Source organism: Oratosquilla oratoria, chromosome 38 (assembly GCF_046742065.1).
Source record: "Oratosquilla oratoria isolate Oo_2021 chromosome 38, ASM4674206v1, whole genome shotgun sequence".
Taxonomy (NCBI): domain Eukaryota; kingdom Metazoa; phylum Arthropoda; class Malacostraca; order Stomatopoda; family Squillidae; genus Oratosquilla; species Oratosquilla oratoria.
In genome coordinates, this window is record NC_134814.1 from 41,791,498 (window position 1) to 41,811,673 (window position 20,176).

General features: G+C 47.2%; 1 protein-coding gene across 1 annotated transcript in view; it reads left to right on the top strand.

Moving 5' to 3' along the window:
• The window catches only part of LOC143020061 (trehalase-like), a 217,356-nt gene that overhangs the window by 53,383 nt on the left and 143,797 nt on the right, over positions 1 to 20,176 (top strand). Inside the window, exons 2-3 of the mRNA XM_076176237.1 lie at positions 12,033 to 12,188; positions 19,182 to 19,347. Coding sequence (XP_076032352.1) covers positions 12,034 to 12,188; positions 19,182 to 19,347 — 321 coding nt within the window. The 5' untranslated portion in view covers position 12,033. The remainder of the gene's footprint in view (positions 1 to 12,032; positions 12,189 to 19,181; positions 19,348 to 20,176) is intronic.

A 20,176-nucleotide genomic window follows, 5' to 3' on the forward strand; every position in this document is an offset into this window, starting at 1 on the left:
GGACTCTTTAAAGCTGTATGTAGGTCTTGAGCATCATGACTCACCCACTCATGCATGCACTCGCACTCACTCTCATTCTCGCCCTCACTCTCATTCTCGCCCTCACTCTCATTCTCGCCCTCACTTCTTCTCACTCACTCGTTCTCACTCACTCGTTCTCACTCTCAGTCGGGCTTTCTCTTCAACAATTGCTCATCTGGTTCTGCCCGGTGGATTGCTTGGCATGGCATGGCTCCGTGAGAAAGGGAGAGGGGGAGAGGGAGGAGGGAGAAAGGGGAGGGAAGAGGGAGAAAGGGGGGAGAGATGGAGGTAGGGGGGAGAGATGGAGGTAGGGGGGAGAGATGGAGGTAGGGGGGAGAGATGGAGGGAGGGAAGGGGAGAGATGGAGGGAGGGAAGGGGAGAGATGGAGGGAGAAGGGGGAGAGAGATGGAGGGAGGGAAGGGGAGAGATGGAGGGAGGGAAGGGGGAGAGAGATGGAGGGAGAAGGGGGAGAGAGATGGAGGGAGAAGGGGGAGAGAGATGGAGGGAGAAGGGGGAGAGAGAGATGGAGGGAGAAGGGGGAGAGAGAGATGGGGGGGAGAAGGGTGAGAGAGAGAGAGATGGAGGGAGAAGGGGGAGAGAGAGAGATGGAGGGAGGGAAGGGGAGAGAGATGGAGGGAGAAGGGGGAGAGAGAGATGGAGGGAGAAGGGGGAGAGAGATGGAGGGAGAAGGGGGAGAGAGAGATGGAGGGAGAAGGGGGAGAGAGAGATGGAGGGAGAAGGGGGAGAGAGAGATGGAGGGAGAAGGGGGAGAGAGAGATGGAGGGAGAAGGGGGAGAGAGAGATGGAGGGAGAAGGGGGAGAGAGAGATGGAGGGAGAAGGGGGAGAGAGAGATGGAGGGAGAAGGGGGAGAGAGAGATGGAGGGAGAAGGGGGAGAGAGAGATGGAGGGAGAAGGGGGAGAGAGAGAGATGGAGGGCGAAGGGGAGAGAGAGATGGAGGGAGACGGGGGTGAGAGAGATGGAGGGAGAAGGGGGAGAGAGAGATGGAGGGAGAAGGGGGAGAGAGAGATGGAGGGAGAAGGGGGAGAGAGAGATGGAGGGAGAAGGGGAGAGAGAGATGGGAGAAGGGGAGAGAGAGATGGAGGGAGAAGGGGGAGAGAGAGATGGAGGGAGAAGGGGGAGAGAGAGATGGAGGGAGAAAGGTCAGAGAGAGATTGAGGGAGAGAGGTGAGAGCTAGATGGAGGGCGAAGGGGGAGAGAGAGATGGAGGGAGAAGGGGGAGAGAGAGATGGAGGGAGAAGGGGAGAGAGAGATGGAGGGAGAAGGGGGAGAGAGAGTTGGAGGGAGAAGGGGAGAGAGAGATGGAGGGAGAAGGGGTGAGAGAGAGATTGGAGGGAGAAGGGGGGAGAGAGAGAGATGGAGGGAGAAGGGGGAGAGAGAGATGGAGGGAGAAGGGGGAGAGAGAGATGGAGGGAGAAGGGGGAGAGAGAGATGGAGGGAGAAGGGGGAGAGAGAGATGGAGGGAGAAGGGGGAGAGAGAGATGGAGGGAGAAGGGGGAGAGAGAGATGGAGGGAGAAGGGGGAGAGAGATGGAGGGAGGGAGGGGGAGAGAGATGGAGGGAGGGAGGGGGAGAGAGATGGAGGGAGGGAGGGGGAGAGAGAGATGGAGGGAGGGAGGGGGAGAGAGAGATGGAGGGAGGGAGGGGGAAATGAGGAAAAGGAGGGGGAGAGGGAAGTGAGGGGGAATAGGAGGGGGAGAGAGGGAAGTGAGGGGGAATAGGAGGGGGAGAGAGGGGAAGGAGGGGAATAGGAGGGAAGTGAGGGGGAATGGGAGGGGGAGAGAGATGAAGTGAGGGGGAATAGGAGGGGGAGAGAGAGGAAAGTGAGGGAATAGGAGGGGGGAGAGAGAGGAAGTGAGGGGGAATAGGAGGGGGAGAGAGAGGGAAGTGAGGGGGAATAGGAGGGGGAGAGAGAGGGAAGTGAGGGGGAATAGGAGGGGGAGAGAGAGGGAAGTGAGGGGGAATAGGAGGGGGAGAGAGAGGGAAGTGAGGGGGAATAGGAGGGGGGGAGAGAGGGAAGTGAGGGGGAATAGGAGGGGGAGAGAGAGGGAAGTGAGGGGGAATAGGAGGGGGAGAGAGAGGGAAGTGAGGGGGAGAGAGAGGGAAGTGAGGGGGAATAGGAGGGGGAGAGAGAGGGAAGTGAGGGGGAATAGGAGGGGGAGAGAGAGGGAAGTGAGGGGGAATAGGAGGGGGAGAGAGAGGGAAGTGAGGGGGAATAGGAGGGGGAGAGAGAGGGAAGTGAGGGGGAATAGGAGGGGGAGAGAGAGGGAAGTGAAGGGGAAGAGGAGGGGAGGTGATGGGGAGAGGAGGAGGAGGAGGTGGTCGCTGACGACTGGTTGCTAGGTAACGTAAGGTGGTCAGTCAGGCAGGCAGGCAGGCAGGCAGGCAGGCAGGCAGGCAGGCAGAGAGCAGACTGAGGTCAGGCAGGAACTTCAGCTGCTCTTGTCATCGTTCCTGTGTGGTTTGTGTTGATGCAGCTGTTGCCCCAGGTGTTGCAGCAGCAGCAGGAGTTTGTGGTGAATTCCGGGCAAAAGAAAATCTCGCTTGATGTTCCTCCCAGTTCGAGGTCACTTCTGACTGTTCTTTGTCTGAAGCCTTTGCTTTTTGTTCGCTTTAATCTAGTTTATACTTTTAGTTCATTCTATTTTATTCTATCTTATTCTATCTTGTTTTGGTTTTATTTTTTATTATTATTATTATTATTATTATTATTATTATTATTATTTTTTTTATCTTCCAGTATTATCTCGCGCCATTCCCACTCTCCAAGTATCTTTCATACGTTTCTCGTTTCTTCTTCCTCCTAGTCCTAACGTAGTAGTTTTGTTTTCGCTGGTCCTTACAGCGCTTCTCCTCCCCCCCCTCTTCATCTTCACCTATTTTCCCCTCTTCCATTCACCTTATTCCAACAATGCCCACCACTGTTTGGATACAGGTATAATAAATATTTATCAACACTGAGTAAATGGAATATACATATATATATATATATATATATATATATATATATATATATATATATATATATATATGAAATACACATTATATACATTTTTTATGTTGAGATGCAAGATGGGAGCGTGGTGGACGAGTGGACGTGGGCGCAAGCATCTGGTGTTTAAAAGCAAAGAGTAGATGGTTCTTAAGAGCTACTCAACGCTGGAGGTCTTGCTTCTCCGAAGGCTATCATATTTAGGTACCTCACGGAGTAGGGAACTACCAACATATTGAAAAAAATTATGCAAGATAAGAGTTTCCAGACACGTTCATATGACCACAATACACATCAATCTTGAGGGCCCAAGGTTGATGCATCGAGACGGCTATATTGATGATCTGAAAGACTTATTTTAACCTTTATATACAGGTGCAAAGGCACATGCATACAATTATTCGTAAGCTTACCTTGGAACTCGTAAATATAATTAAACATTCGGGCAACGAAAGATAAACAGGGAAAACTCACGCGGAATAATATTGTATGTAAACACTAATGTACGCGCACACTTAAAGTCGTCCAATAGTAATTTATAATGTCCTTGGCTGTAGTAAATCCACCTCCCACTATTATACTATAATACTAAAATGGTCACCATTACGTTAGTTCAAGAAAGGCAATGCAAATCATAGACGTTAGTGGGAAAAAAAGTATATACAACAGTGACCGGGAAATAGTGACAGGGAGACTGGGGGAGACCGAGAGACTGGGGGAGACCGAGAGACTGGGGGAGACCAGGAGACTGGGGGAGACCAGGAGACTGGGGGAGACCAGGAGACTGGGGGAGACCAGGAGACTGGGGGAGACCAGGAGACTGGGGGAGACCGAGAGACTGGGGGAAACCAGGAGACTGGGGGAAACCAGGAGACTGGGGGGGTAGACCGGGAGAGACTGGTGGGGGACCGGGAGAGACTGGTGGGGGACCGGGAGAGACTGGGGGGACCGGGAGAGACTGGGGGGACCGGGAGACTGGGGGGGGGACCGGGAGACTGGGGGGGACCGGGAGACTGGGGGGGACCGGGAGAGACGGGGGGGACCGGGAGAGACGGGGGGGGACCGGGAGAGACGGGGGGGACCGGGAGAGACGGGGGGGCACCGGGAGAGACGGGGGGGGGACCGGGAGAGACGGGGGGGGGACTGGGAGAGATGGGGGGGACTGGGAGAGACTGGGGGGGACTGGGAGAGACTGGGGGGGACCGGGAGAGACTGGGGGGGACCGGGAGAGACTGGGGGGACCGGGAGAGACTTGGGGGAGACCGGGAGAGACTGTGGGGGGGACCGGGAGAGACTGTGGGGGGGACCGGGAGAGACTGGGGGGGGGACCGGGAGAGACTGGGGGGAGACCGGGAGAGACTGGGGGGAGACCGGGAGAGACTGGGGGGGGAGACCGGGAGACGCTATAGCCAAGACCACCACAACAGTACGTAGTCTCAAGCGAGGAAAAGAGAGACCATCCAGAGACCCATGGGAGCCGAAGACTGAAAAATACTTTAGGAGACAAACACGTAAACGGAAGGGTAGACGAAGGCACAAACAACGCGTAAGCCAAACAAGTTACAATACACCTGCCTTGTTCTAATTAAAACCTTCTGAATGATCTGTAGGTGCAAAAGAACGAGCTTGTTGCAGGAGGGGGAACCTGGGAGGCGAAGGGGAATTTGTGCCCTCTTCTTCGGTGCTGAAGAAGTAGGGAGTTAGGGGGGCGGGTTGGGTCCTTACCCCCCTCATCCTTCACTTTTTTTTTCCCACCTCGTTACCTTTGACTTCTTTCGCCTTTTGGGAAAGTCAGATCCCGCGCACTTGGGAGTGTCGCCATAATGAGTTCCATGTACTTTATACAGCTGGAAGCTCTTTGGGAGACGTCAACTCCCATCCCCTGATAATGGGGACGGGTTCCCGAGGCAAGTTAACCTTAATTTAAGCAATGGGATAAATGTCCTGATCTGAATGAAATCCTGTGCAGATAACTCGCACAGTTTCCTTTTTTATGGTTAACTTGGGTCTTCAGTGTTTAGGGATTCATTAATAAGATTGCTTTATTTTTATATGCAGGACTTAATCTTTTTAGTTTTTATTTATATATATTTTTGTTTTTGCCTTCCTCAAATTTTTCTTTCGTTTTTTCTCGATTTTTCTTTATTTCGTATGGAATAGCTTGAACATGCATTATGCATGCATGCATATGTATGTGTATATGATATGTATATATGTATGTGTGTGTATGTATATGTGTATGTATATGTATATGCATATAATATATATATGTATATATGTATGTATATATGTATTTATGTATATATGTATGTATATATGTATTTATGTATATATGTATTTGTATATATGTATGTATATGTATTTATGTATATATGTATGTATATGTATTTATGTATATATGTATGTATATGTATTTATGTATATATGTATGTATATGTATTTATGTATATATGTATATGTATGTATGTATATATGTATATGTATGTATGTATATATGTATATGTATGTATATATGTATATGTATGTATGTATATATGTATATGTATGTATGTATATATGTATATGTATGTATGTATATATGTATATGTATGTATGTATATATGTATATGTATGTATATATGTATATGTATGTGTATATATGTATATGTATGTGTATATATGTATATGTATGTGTATGTATGTATATGTATGTATGTATGTATGTATGTATGTGTATGTATGTATATGTATGTATATGTATATGACTGTATGTATGTATGTATATGTATGTATGTATATGTATGTATATATGATATATATAATAGTATAGTTCCCCCTGAATAAAACAGTCGTTAACTGGAACAAGAATTCACAAGTGCTGCACCCAATTGAGGGACGTTAAGCCTCAGCGGTCGTCGGTCCCGCATGTCGATAACGAGGGTCGACATGACGACATATCGGTCTGGAACCGTCCCTGATTGTCAAAATTTCTTCAAGTGTAAAATTGCATTCAGGAAAGGTGGTTGTGCATTTTCGGAGATATGTAGGGAAAAAATGTATATATTTGTTGTCTTGGATATTTTTCTGGCCGAAGTGGTAAATATGATAAAAAAATATATATATAAAAGATGCATTACACTTACTGCTATTAAGTAGGGTTGGTGTTCTTGCCTGTCTACCATTCTATTAGTATTAAAATGCTGGAATCAAAGGTGAAAAACCTTTGTACAAGTCAATCCTCCGTACAGCGCAAGCCCCACCCACCTTCCTCCAAACAATATAAAATAAAAATTCAGATTTATAAATCAGCAACGCCCTAAAACCCATAAGGAAGGCAAGACTCTTGCATGGGGACATTCACCTTTGTCCAACGCCTTCCATGGCTGCGCGTCATAGGCTCGCAGCAAGGAGGAACAGCAGCAGCGACAACGACAACAGCAAGCACATAGGGCAAAGGTAACACCTTCGGTTGCAGTTGCTCAGTGTCTCCTGGCGTAGGCTCCCCGCCTTCTGTGAAATGGAAATATAGGTTATTACCAAATGTTTTTACTCGATTCTGATTGCGAAGGGGGCTGGGGATGGAGGCGGGGATGTCAGGGAAGGGGAAGATCATGAGACGTCACACACTTTATCTGTGCTGGGCGAGAAGCAACCTCAACACGCCCACTGTCGCAGCACGCACCCTAATCCAGTCAGACACAGACAGTCTGACACAGTCGGTCTGACACAGTCGGTCTGACACAGTCGGTCAGACACAGTCGGTCTGACACAGTCGGTCTGACACAGTCGGTCTGACACAGTCGGTCTGACACAGTCGGTCTGACACAGTCGGTCTGACACAGTCGGTCAGACACAGTCGGTCAGACACAGTCGGTCAGACACAGTCGGTCAGACACAGTCGGTCAGACACAGTCGGTCAGACACAGTCGGTCAGACACAGTCGGTCAGACACAGTCGGTCAGACACAGTCGGTCAGACACAGTCGGTCAGACACAGTCGGTCAGACACAGTCGGTCAGACACAGTCGGTCAGACACAGTCGGTCAGACACAGTCGGTCAGACACAGTCGGTCAGACACAGTCAGACACTCGAAGTCCTCTATCGTGGATGACGAAGTGAGAGCATGTGAGACGTGATCCAATCATTCTTCGGCTGAGAAGACCCGGCCGCCTCTGAATGGACGGCGCCGCTTCGGGGAAGGTGGTGGAGGCGTAGGGGGCTGTGGAGGCGTAGGGGGGCAGGGTGGCTTCCGCCCCCAAACAAATCAGTACGATCGGAAGCGGCTGGCAGCCAATTAGTGATGGATAGCAGGCGCGTGGTGGTGGGGAATGGGAGTGGATGGTGGTCGGGGTTGGGGAAGAGAGATGTAATCGGGGGATGGGGGAGGGCAATATGAGGAGATCGGGAGGGTGCCCACAGAATGAACAACAGAAAAAGAATGTTTATTATAGATAGATGAACAGATAAATAGATGAATAAGAATATAATAGGAAAATATAACTCCTATCATCCGAAGTATCGAAACGTTAGCTAAGAACATTGCTCATGAATCGAATAAGATAGTTTGGGGTTCGCAGAAAAAACATCTGAAGAGGATACAGGGCTTCATTAGTTTTAGTCAGTGTGAATCTTTTCCTGCAGTAGGAATTGTTCGAACAATCGACTGTCGAACTCACGGGTCAAACTCTCGAAGCATGTGGAGACCAGATCTTTGAATGAAAGGAAGGAGGGGGAAGAATGAAAGAAGTCTGGGACTGAGGGAGGATTCGAGAGAATGGGGAGAGGTATAAGGGGAGTCGAGGGACCTGAGATGGGTAGTAGATCTCGTTCGTTCATGCGTGCATAGGAGCCCGTCTTTATAGGGATAGAATTGCCTGTGACCTCCCTTAGACTTGACCGCCTGAAAGGGAACTCTGACGTTTGTGGCTATGACTGAAGAAGAGGAAGAGAAAGAAGAAGAAGAAGAGGAAGAGGAAGAGGAAGAGGAATAAGGGGGGAAGAAGGAGGGGGAGGTAAAGTAGTTTCAAGTGATTGCACCTGACTTCAAAATTCTTTCTTCTGCTTCTCGCTGCAGGGTCACGTGGTACCCACCGCTGCCACCGACTTGACAAGACCTCTTTTCGATTCGAAACTGATATAGTGTGACATCTGGAGTTGTCATGGTCGCAGCCTTTGCTTTTATTCTTGGCAGGCGTTAGGATCTTTTTGAATACAAATTCACGGCAAGTTTAGGTCAAAGAAATATAAAGTGTGATGCATCTAAAAGAAGGTGCTCCTGTATCTTGTAAAGGAATCTGAGAAGTTGCTCACTGAGGTTTGAGGTGCCATTTCTCCTGGGAGTTTCAGGATCTTGGCACTGGAACTGTTATAAAGCGGCACGCGGCACAAGTCAGTAACGCAAAGAATATTTTCTAAAATATTTTTTGCCTGTAAATTTGAGTCTCTAAAACAAACAGGATCGTTTTAGCATAAAGACCAGTAAGCCATCTAGCATAGGTATATAGATATCTAATTCAAATATATTGTCATTTGTATACTTGTCTGCGTATTTGTTTTATACTACAAATATATTTAAACTATGATGTATGAGTTCGCATGGGCGGATGTGCGTTTTATGTGCGTGTTATGTAATAATTTTCATTTTAGTTATAGGTAGGTCCTCGTTCATTCTCTGTATGGCTCTTCCTTCCTTGGCTTGCTGCCAACAGTCGCAAGAATTATCAGTGGCGCGTTGCCTGAAGGTGGGCACGAAGATGAGTTATGGAGGGGGAGGGGAGGTGGATGATTTTCTTGATGTTTTGTTGTCTGTGTAGAGAGGTACGTGGGAATGTTGACCTGAGGGAAGAGGAGACGGGGAAGAGGGGGATGCGCGTGTGTACAGGTAAATAGGCGCTCGTGAGCGCACGCACGTGCGCGTGCACAAACGCACACGTGCACATACGCACACGTGCACAAACGCACACGTGCACAAACGCGCACGTGCACAAACGCGCACGTGCACAAACGCGCACGTGCACAAACGCGCACGTGCACAAACGCGCACGTGCACAAACGCACACGTGCACAAACGCGCACGTGCACATACGCACACGTGCACATACGCACACGTGCACATACGCACACGTGCACATACGCACACGTGCACATACGCACACGTGCACATACAGGCGCACATACACACTACCTCGTTCAACTGCATAAAATGGCCTGTGCTTAGCTAGAACAAAATTCAGTATGCCACAGTATTGAAGGAGTTCTCTTACTTAGCGAGGCAACAAATTTTTAAGAAAGTTTCAACTTTTGGTTGAATGAAATCGCTTGGCAGTGGCGACCAGAACTTCTTTACAAGTGAAAACTTTGACATCTCTCTAGAATTAGACAATATAAAGTAAAATAGAAAATTATCACTACTTCTGTCCTTCCTATTCTCCCTCCTTTCAAAAAAAAAAAAAAAAAAAAAAAAAAAAAAAAAAACTATACCACAATGTTGCCTCACGGGATAGTAACACGGGTTATCGGGACAAAGACAGACAAAAAAAAAAAAAAAAAAAAAAAAACGCTTGTTGGCATGACGTTCCTGTTAGCTAGCCAATAGGAGTCTAGGCTAGAAAATGGTGGGGGCAATTTAGCGTGAAGCCCAGTGAAAGACTTCGTCTACCGAATGACGTCAGCAGAGGGGGGGAATATGCAGACCATATATCTTCACACCTGGGTTGACCGTACATCTTCCAAACAATCTCTCCTCTTTTGAAAGCAACTGTAATTTTTTTTCTTATACAATGAATGAGAACCATAGTAATCATTCCTGCAATGCAAGTTGAATGTGAGAATCTACTTCAAATGCTCTGCAATGAATTTTGAGTTGAATTCTGGCTCAGAAGAGTGAGAGGAATCAGACTGAATATTTGATTGACGGGTCATGCGCGTCGGCTCTCGACTCGTTGAATTCGATCAGTGGCTTTATGGTGACTTATGATATTCCTCCTCCAGCTTCAGGGGGTTTGGTTTATCCTCTAGTGTACTCAACCCATTTTCTTCAAGGGAATCTGTACACTGGTGGCGTAATCAGAAGCTTGCTGATCTCGTATTCGTTTAGATGTGGGTTCGAATCCCTCACTTCTCCGATTCCCAGTAGTGATTGTTACCTACCCAACAGTCAGAAAATCGCATCGGGCAAAGGTGACGGCTTCGGCCGCAACCACGCACCTCCTCGTGTAGACCTCACCATCTTATGTATGACCGTTCTTTAGTGATCCATGAGATCGCTGAAATGCTGAATAAAATCGCCGTGCATCCGCTGAATCCCACTAGCTATATGGTTAAGATTTAATTTAAGCTCAGGGGCCTTCCCTGAAGATACCATGGACCACATCTTGAACCACTACACCAGGAAGTCTGGAATGGAAGAGGGAAAGCCAACAACACCCTTTCATCATGACCCTTCCAAAAATAGTCATAATGGACGAGGAAATCGGCGAATATATAAATCGAATAAAACAAATAATAAATGCGTTGGCAGAAACGTACATTATATGCAAAACCAAAATAAAATGTCTTATCCTTGTGTGTGTGTGTGTGTGTGTGTGTGTGTGTGTGTGTGTTCCGCACGCGTACAGAAGCACACACACACACACACACACACACACACACACACACACACACACACACACACACACACACACACGAACCCCAAAGCCTTCTACATGTTGCACAAACAGGGGCCCTGCTGAGGTCAACTGGTGGGGAGGACTTAGAACTTGGGTCTCCTAAGTCGCAAAGAAAGTTTGTCTTAGTTTCTTACTCTGGTATACATTTATTTTCACTTTTATATATGATTTTTTATTAACTTAGGAAAAGAATATATATTTCAAATTGAGCTGAGGCCCACTTTGACGTGCACATGGAATAGCAAATAATCAAGGCGCAAAGAAGAAGAAGAAATCTGATGGTGGTGGTAATGGTGGTGGTGGGGTCTTTAGTTAGTGTTGGTATACAGTACGCTCACGTGTGCGTGCGCTCACGCACACGAAATCCCTCACGGAAAAAGGGGAAGTGTACGAACGCACGCACACACACACACACACACACACACACACACACACACACACACACACACACACACACACACACACACACGTACACACTTGCAGTGGTGCTGGCGGTCGTTGTTGTGGTGGTAGGAGACGAGGCAAACGACGACGCTGACGTGTTTCTGGAAAATACCAAAAACCGTTGGGAAAACCGTTGGAAGAGTGGAGGAGATTGGAGGGGCGTGGTGGCGGCGAGAGGTGGGCGCAGGGGGTCTTGTTCCATCAATCATGGTGAAATTAGAATATTGGTCTCGGATCGAGGACGGCCGGAAGAGAGTCGAGGACAGACGTCGAAATACCTATGAACTTTGTGTGTGTGTGTGTGTGTGTGTGTGTGTGTGTGTGTGTGTGCGTGTGTGTGTGTTAGTATGCGTGTGTTAGTATGCGTGTGTTAGTATGCGTGTGTTAGTATGCGTGTTAGTATGCGTGTGTGTGTGTGTTAGTATGCGTGTGTTAGTATGCGTGTGTTAGTATGCGTGTGTTAGTATGCGTGTTAGTATGCGTGTGTTTGTTTGCATGTGTGTGTTTGTTTGCGCGCGTGTGTGTGTGTATGTATGTGTGTGTTTACTCGTTCATGCATCCATACTTGCGTGGGCGTCCGTCTATTTACGTAATTATATATATCTAATTGTAGTATACAGGACATGAGCAACACTAGTGGGACCCCGTATGTGCTTATAGATCTACGCGTGTTCATGTACGTGCGTGCACGAGTATACGTGTGTACGTGTGTGTACGTGTGCACGCGTGTGTACGTGTGCACGCGTGTATACGTGTGCACATGTGTGTACGTGTGCACGTAATCTGTACACATTTTTGTGAGGGAGAGGAGAGTGAGGAAATACAACTTTGTTTTAATTTCCTCTTCTGTTATCATGTCGCTGTTGGACTGACAGGTTAACCTCGGGCCTTCTTCTTCTCCTCCTTCAGGATGAGTGCCTGGACGCGGACGTCGTCGCCTCTCCACGCCTACAGCGCCGCCGCCGCTAGAGTTGGCTTCTCCTTCGTCGTCTGCTGCGTCGTCGCCTCGGCCCTCCTGCTGCAGGGGGCAGAAGGGCAGCAGGAACTTCCTCCGCCCTGTGACAGGTGAGTTTGGTGCTCATGAGGGCTTTTCTTTATTTGTAGATTTTATTCGTCATCATCGTCATTATCGTCATCGTCATCGTCTTTTTATCTTTCTCCTCCATCTTCTTGTTCATCTCCTCCGTCTTCTTCCCCTTTTCCATCTTCCCCTCCTCCGTCGTCTTCTCCTCCTCCGTCTTCTTCCCCTCCACCTCCTCTTTCTCCTCCTCCCGTCTTTCTTCTTCGTCTTTCTTCTTCATCGTAATCTTTTTGTTCGTCTTCTTCGCCTTGTTGTTCTTCGCCTTGTTCTTCTTTGTCTCCGTCTCCATATCCTTATTCTTCATTTCCTTATTCTTCTCCTTCCATCTCCTCCTCCTCCTCCTTCCATCTCCTCCTCCTCCTCCTTCCATCTCCTCCTTCTCCTTCCATCTCCTCCTCCTTCCATCTCCTCCTCCTTCTCCTTCCATCTCCTCCTCCTTCTCCTTCCATCTCCTCCTCCTTCTCCTTCCATCTCCTCCTCCTTCTCCTTCCATCTCCTCCTCCTCCTCCTTCCATCTCCTCCTCCTCCTCCTTCCATCTCCTCCTCCTCCTCCTTCCATCTCCTCCTCCTCCTCCTTCCATCTCCTCCTCCTCCTCCTTCCATCTCCTCCTCCTCCTCCTTCCATCTCCTCCTCCTCCTCATTCCATCTCCTCCTCCTCCTCATTCCATCTCCTCCTCCATTCCATCTCCTCCTCCTCCTCATTCCATCTCCTCCTCCTCCTCCTCCTCCTTCTTTCCATTTCTCCTCCTTCTTCCATTTCCATCTCCTCCTCCTCCTCCTCCCATCTCCTCCTCCTCCTCCTCCCATCTCCTCCCTCCATACCCTCCTCCTCCTCCTTCCATACCCTCCTCCTCCTCCTTCCATCTGCTCCTCCTTCCATCTGCTCCTCCTTCCATCTGCTCCTCTTTCCATCTGCTCCTCCTCCTCCTTCCAACTGCTGCTCCTCCTTCCATCTGCTGCTCCTCCTTCCATCTGCTGCTCCTCCTTCCATCTGCTCCTCCTCCTCCTTCCATCTGCTCCTCCTCCTCCTTCCATCTGCTCCTCCTCCTCCTTCCATCTGCTCCTCCTCCTCCTTCCATCTGCTCCTCCTCCTCCTTCCATCTGCTCCTCCTCCTCTTCCATCTGCTCCTCTTCCTCTTCCATCTGCTCGTCCTCCTCTTCCATCAGCTCGTCCTCCTCTTCCATCTGCTGCTCCTCCTCTTCCATCTGCTCCTCCTCTTCCATCTGCTCCTCCTCCTCTTCCATCTGCTCCTCCTCCTCTTCCATCTGCTCCTCCTCCTCTTCCATCTGCTCGTCCTCCTCTTCCATCTGCTCGTCCTCCTCTTCCATCTGCTCGTCCTCCTCTTCCATCTGCTCGTCCTCCTCTTCCATCTGCTCGTCCTCCTCTTCCATCTGCTCGTCCTCCTCTTCCATCTGCTCGTCCTCCTCCTTCCATCCCCTCCTCCTCGTCCATCCCCTCCTCCTCCTCGTCCATCCCCTCCTCCTCCTCTTCCATCCCCTCCTTTTCCTCTTCCATCCCCTCCTTTTCCTCTTCCATCCCCTCCTCTTCCTCTTCCATCCCCTCCTCTTCCTCTTCCATCCCCTCCTCTTCCTCTTCCATCTGCTCCTACATCTCTCTCCTCTCTCTCTCCTCTCTCTCTCATCTCTCTCCTCTCTCTCTCTCTCTCTCCTCTTCTCTCTCTCCTCTCTCTCTCTCTCCCCCCCCCTCTCCCTCCCCCCCTCTCTCTCTCTCTCCTCCTACCTCTCTCTCTCTCCTCCTGTCTCTCTCTCTCCCCCTCTCTCTCTCCTACACTCTCTCTCTCTCTCTCTCTCTCTCTCTCCTCCTCTCTCTCTCTCTCTCCTCCTCTCTCTCTCTCTCTCCTCCTCTCTCTCTCTCCATCTCTCCTCTCTCTCTCTCTCTCCCTCCTCATCTGCTCTCTCTCTCCTCTCTCCTCCTCTATCCCTCCTCCTCTCTCTCTCTCCCTCTCTCTCCCCTCTCTCCATCCTCTTCCCTCTGCTCTCTCTCCCTCTCTCTCTCTCTCTCCCCTCCTCTCTCTCTGCTCTCTCTCTCTCCCCTCTCTCTCTCTCTCTCTCTCTCTCTGCTCGTCCTCCTCTCTCTCTCTCCTCTCTCTCCATCTCTCGTCCTCTCTCTCTCATCTGCTCGTCCTCTCTCTCTCCATCTGCTCTCCTCTCTCTCTCTCCTCGTCCTCTCTTCTCTCTCTCTCTCCCTCTCTCTCCATCTCTCGTCTCTCCTCCTTCTCTCCTCTCTCTCCTCCCCTCTCTCTCCTCTCTCCTTCCATCTGCTCCTCCTCCTCCTTCATCTCTCCTCCTCCTTCTTCCATCTGCTCTCCTCTCTCCTCCTTCTCTCTCCTCTCCTCTCTCTCTCTCTCGCTCCTCTCTCTCCTCTCTCTCTCCTCCTCCTCTCTCTCGCTCTCTCTCTCTCTCTCGTCCTCCTCTCTCCATCTGCTCTCTCTCTCCTCTCTCTCCTCTCTCTCTCCTCTCTCTCTCTCTCTCTCTCCCTCTCTCTCTCTCTCTCTCTCTCTCTCTCTCTCTCTCTCTCCTCTCTCTCTCTCTCTCTCTCTCTCTCTCTCTCTCTCTCTCTCTCTCTCTCTCTCTCTCTCTCTCTCTCTCTCTCTCCCCTTCCTCCCTCCCTCCCTTCCTCCCTTCCTCCCTTCCTCCCTCCCTCCCTCCCTTGTCACCCGTTCTTACACGCTCGCTAATCTCCCTTCCTCCCCCCTAATCACCCCTATGTTATCGTCTGTATTATCTTCAGTTATCTATTACGTGCTTAAAAAAATCCTGTGCAGCAGAACCTAGTCATCCATTTATACTGTTCTTATCCCTGCATCCTACTCTTATCCTTGTGCTATTACCAGCACGTTGGCCACGAGCTTGGCTTCCTCTGCGAGGGTCTGAGAAAGAAGAAAAAATATCGCTAAACTAGAAAAGTTTTGATCAATACTTCACTTCATAAGCGCGCGCGATGGGCGGTTAATTGATAAAATGGTGCAGAATGTCGAAGGCTGGGGATATTTCCAGGTTTTAAGATCTGGAGAGGGTGGCAAGGTGCCTGTTTTGATCAACAACAGAGATGGTGGTGGGGGAAGGGTTATCGAAAGTTTTTTTTTTTTCTTTTTTTTTCTTTTTTTCTTTTCCAACTTGGTTAATTCGAGCAGGTAAGGTTCTTTAACATGTTGACGTAGTTTATTATGTATACTCTGGTTAGTATCTCGGAGCGAGATTTCTTTGCAACTTTTTCTTTCTTCACTTCTCTTTCCTTCCTCTCTTTTCTTTCTTATTCTTTTTTCTTTTGCAAGAAATGCCTTTAGATTATTACTGATTCTAGTGGTTTTCCCGAGGGCTTGGTTTGGGATTAATAGTGATGTTAGTAACTTTGCAGACGACACTAAAATGGGACGCTTAATTAAATCATGAGACGACAGATATTCTGCAGGATGATCTTAACATAGTTCACATGGTCGTTGAAATAGCAAATGGACTTCAATATCTCAAAGTGCAGCGTGTTTGAACATAGGTCTACACAACCCCGAAAACAGATATAGCTTAGACAACACGTTTTTAGAGAGGACTGAGTGAGAGAGAGACTTGGGAGTTCTAGTGAGTCCTGACCTTAAATCCAGGAAATGGTGCATTAGCGCCAGAATAAAGCTAATAGAGCATTAGGTTTCATTGCTAGGACGGTTGCGAATAGAAGTGTAGAGGTATATCAAACTCTATCTAGCGTTAGTTAGACCCATCCTTGACTATGCGGTACAGTTTTGGTCTCCGTCCTATAGAATGGATATCAATTCACTAGAATCGGTACAGAGGAGAATGACCAAAATGATACATGGGCTCAGAAATTTACCTTACGAAGAAAGGCTTAGGCACCTCAACTTGTACACTCGAAAGACGCAGAATGCGGAGTGATCTAATAGAAGTGTTCAAGTGGATCAAAGGCTTTAACAAGGGTGACGCAAACAAGGTCATTAATATAACAGGGCAGGACTCGCAGTAATGGATTTAAACTGGACAAATTTGGATTTAATAAGGAAATGGTCAAGAATTGGTTTACTAATTGGGTGGTTAACGAATGGAATAGACTTAGTAACCATGCGAGTACTGAAACTATCGGTTGTTTTAACTGTTAGACAACTTTATGGATGGGAATGACAGGTGGTAATGGACATGGAACTGCCTAGTGTAAGCCTTATGGTCTCTTGCAGTATCCTTCATTCTTACTTTATCATGTTCCTGTTCATTCTATACTAGCGTGCAAACGTGCATGCGCATGCATTAGCAACACGTCAGATCTTGGTGGTAGCAACAAGCTTCAATGGGATCCCTGTTGTGTGATCTGACCCGCGGTCAAGTTGGCTTGATATTAGTAATCATATATATTTGATAATTTTTTGTATATATTTATATAGAGTGAAAATACAGTGTCCATACTCGGTTCCCTCGTGTGTATAAATTTAAACAAACAGGCAGAAGGTGATATAGTAATAACTTTAAAATATATTATTGGCAACAACCACCACTTGAATCCTAAGTGATGTATTGTTAGCAACGTGTCCAAAATCGATTCCCTTGTGTGTATAAATTTAAACAAACAGGTAGGTGTTACAATGATGTGTGAAATATATTATTGGCAACAGCCACCACTTGAATCCTAAGTGATGTATTGTTGGCAACCGCCACCATTTTCTTCGTCACCTCCGCTGATGGAAAGCGCAGTCACGGAGGCGACACAATAAAGACGAGAGCCACGAATAGTTTATCTCCAACGCCTGCAACCAACGTAGAACAACACAAGTCTACATTTATTTTTATTTTTTCTCTTTAATTTTGTTTTCTTCTTCTATTTTTTTATATTATTGTATTATTATTATTTTTTTTTTTTACTTTTTCCTTTCTTTTTTTCCATTGTAATATTTTTATTTTATTTTTCTTGCTATCTTTGTTGCTGTCTTTCTTGAGTTTTTCTTTTTCTTGTTCTTGTTTTCTTGCTCTGTTTTTTTCTTTTTCTTTCATTCACTTTCTCATTATCTCTTTATCCCTCTCATTCTCTTTATCTCTCTTCTCTTTGTTTCTCTCCCTTCCCTTCTTTCTGTCCCATTCCGTTCTGTTATTAAGTTGTTCAGCCTTTGGGTCCCCTTCGCTCCTTCCTTTCTTCCTCGTTTCTCTTTCTCTCATCTTCCTTCCTTTCCCCTCCAGTTTGCTTCATTTTCCTTCTTCTTCGCCCTCTTCCTCTCCTATTTGTCTCCCCTCTTGTATCTGCCTCTATTTATATTCCCCTTGCATGTGCACATGCGTATACGGGGGAGTACATGTACACGCGCCCATGTACGTTCTCGAACATGTGAGCTTTCTCGCCTGAATGTAGGCGAACGTGTACATTCACACGCACACAAACACGTACACACACACACACGTACGCACAGACACACGCGCATACACACACACACACACACACACACACACACACACACACACACACACACACACACACACACACACACACACACACACACACACACACACACACACACACGCATGCACAGACACACACACACACACACACACACACACACACGTACGCACACACACACACACACACACACACACACACACACACACACACGTACGCGCACACACACACTTACGCACACACACACACACACGTACGCGCACACGTACGCACACACGTACGCAACAGACACATACACACGCACACATACACACTCGCACATACACACGCGCACACATACACAGGCGCACACATACGCACACATACACACACACACGCACACATAGAAATTACACACACAACACACACACACACACACTGACCCACACAGACAAAAGAAATTCAAGGCCGACACTTGACACACAGACACACACACAGAAAAAATGACACACACAGACAACACACACACATTAAAGTTAATAGGATTACATGAAGGATTACAATCACAATACTTTACCAACGAAACACACTGTCACACATAACATTTCACACCACTACATGAAACACACACATACACACACACTAGCTGATATCTTACGACTAATACAGACAGACACTTACTTCAGCCGAATAATCCGCCCCAAGGCACACACACACATCGTACCCTCTACACACAAACTAGAACACATACTCACACACACGCACACCAGTACGTCAATCTGACACACACACACACACACACACACACACACACACACACACATGGTCTGGTTCTCGTTCTCGATTATCGGTTGTCAGTTCTTAGTTATCGATTCTCATTTTTTTATTTTTAAGTTCTTAATTATTTTATTTTATCTTATTATCATTATTATTTTTTTCTCCTGATTTTCGGCTCTTGTTTCCGGTTCTGTCTGTACTCGTTCTCGGTTCTCGTTCTCGCTGTCTTGCTCCGGTTCTTTATATTTTTTATTCAAAAAGAAATCTGGAATTTGCTCTTCTATTTAGGTTTTCGTTTTTTCTCAAAGGATTATAAAGGCGGAGCATGCCGACAGGAGACCTTTTGGTCCATATCTGTCGGATGCGAAAAAAAATCATAAATGAATAGATAAAAACTAATAAGGTAAATAACAAATAAAATACATAAATGCATAGGTATAGGTAGATAATAAACAAACAGGTAAATAGTAAATAATAATGAATTGACATATAACTAATAATAAATGAAAATCAAAACAGACAAATGATAACAAAACAAAATCAAATAATATGAAATGAATTATAATCATTACAGCATCTTGCTTAGGTGTTTATCTAAATGATTCTTAAAGCTTCGAACTGAACTTCATTGCACTGCCTCTGCAGGAAGTTTATTCCATTCATTAACTACACGGTTGGCGAAGTTGTTCACCACCACCATCAGTATCGTTAAAACCATCACCACAATCACCTTGGGAGTTTCAAATGCCTCTCTGAACCGCTTGTGTAAATACGGCCATTGGTCAATGAATCCTTTTTCTTCTTTTTCAGCGAGATCTTTTGCCACGGGGAGCTCTTGCACCATGTCCAGTTGGCCGGCCTCTACCCGGACTCGAAGACCTTTGTGGACAAACCCCTGAAGAACTCGCCGGACGAGGTTCTCCACAATTTCGGGGTCCTCATGAACGATACAAACGGCGAGCCGACGAAGCAGCAGGTGAGTACAGTCGTCATGAGAGTTCTTGGGGGGAAACTGGAAGAGTCTGGGGATAGGGTGGGAATCTGGAGGGAGTTGGAAGGGTTTTGCGAAGGAATTGGAGCCGGATCTGGAGTTGGCGTTGGTGGTGCTGAAAGTAAACAAGGAATTGATGAGAGGAAGAGGAGGAATAATAGAGTGTAGAAGAGATGAAGAGGAGGAGGATAAGACTACGAGTAGGATGGAATACAAGGAATATCCAGGAAGAAATAACAGTATTGGCAAATGAACTGACAAAGAAAATAAGAATTATGATGACGGACGGATGGACGGACGGATGGATGGATAGGTGGATGGATGAATTATTTGACAGATGATTGGGCGGATGGATGGATGGATACCTTGTCGAGTCGACTTAGGAATCGATTGCATGAAAGGAACAGCGTGGAGGTGATAGTGGGCGGAGGAGCATAAGGAAAGGTAGGCAAGGGAGAGAGGGGTGGAAAAGGACTTGGAGGCGGAGGAGGAGGCATGGTTGAGGAGGAGGAGGAGGAAGAGGACATGGTTGAGGAGGAGGAAGAGGACATGATTGAGGAGGAGGAAGAGGGGGGCATGGTTAAGGAACACAAAGGAACACAAAGGAAGAACAAACAACAGCAGGCCTACTGGCCCTAACGAGGCTGTTTGTGTTAACTAAACTACACTACAGTTAAGGAAACAGGGCAACTAGGCGATAGAAGATGAACTAATACTACTGCTATCACTATCCTATCCGATTAATCCAATTATGATTAAATGTCTGGTTGTCATATCTTTTATTGCAAAGGATGATATTTTATCTGCGGATTAG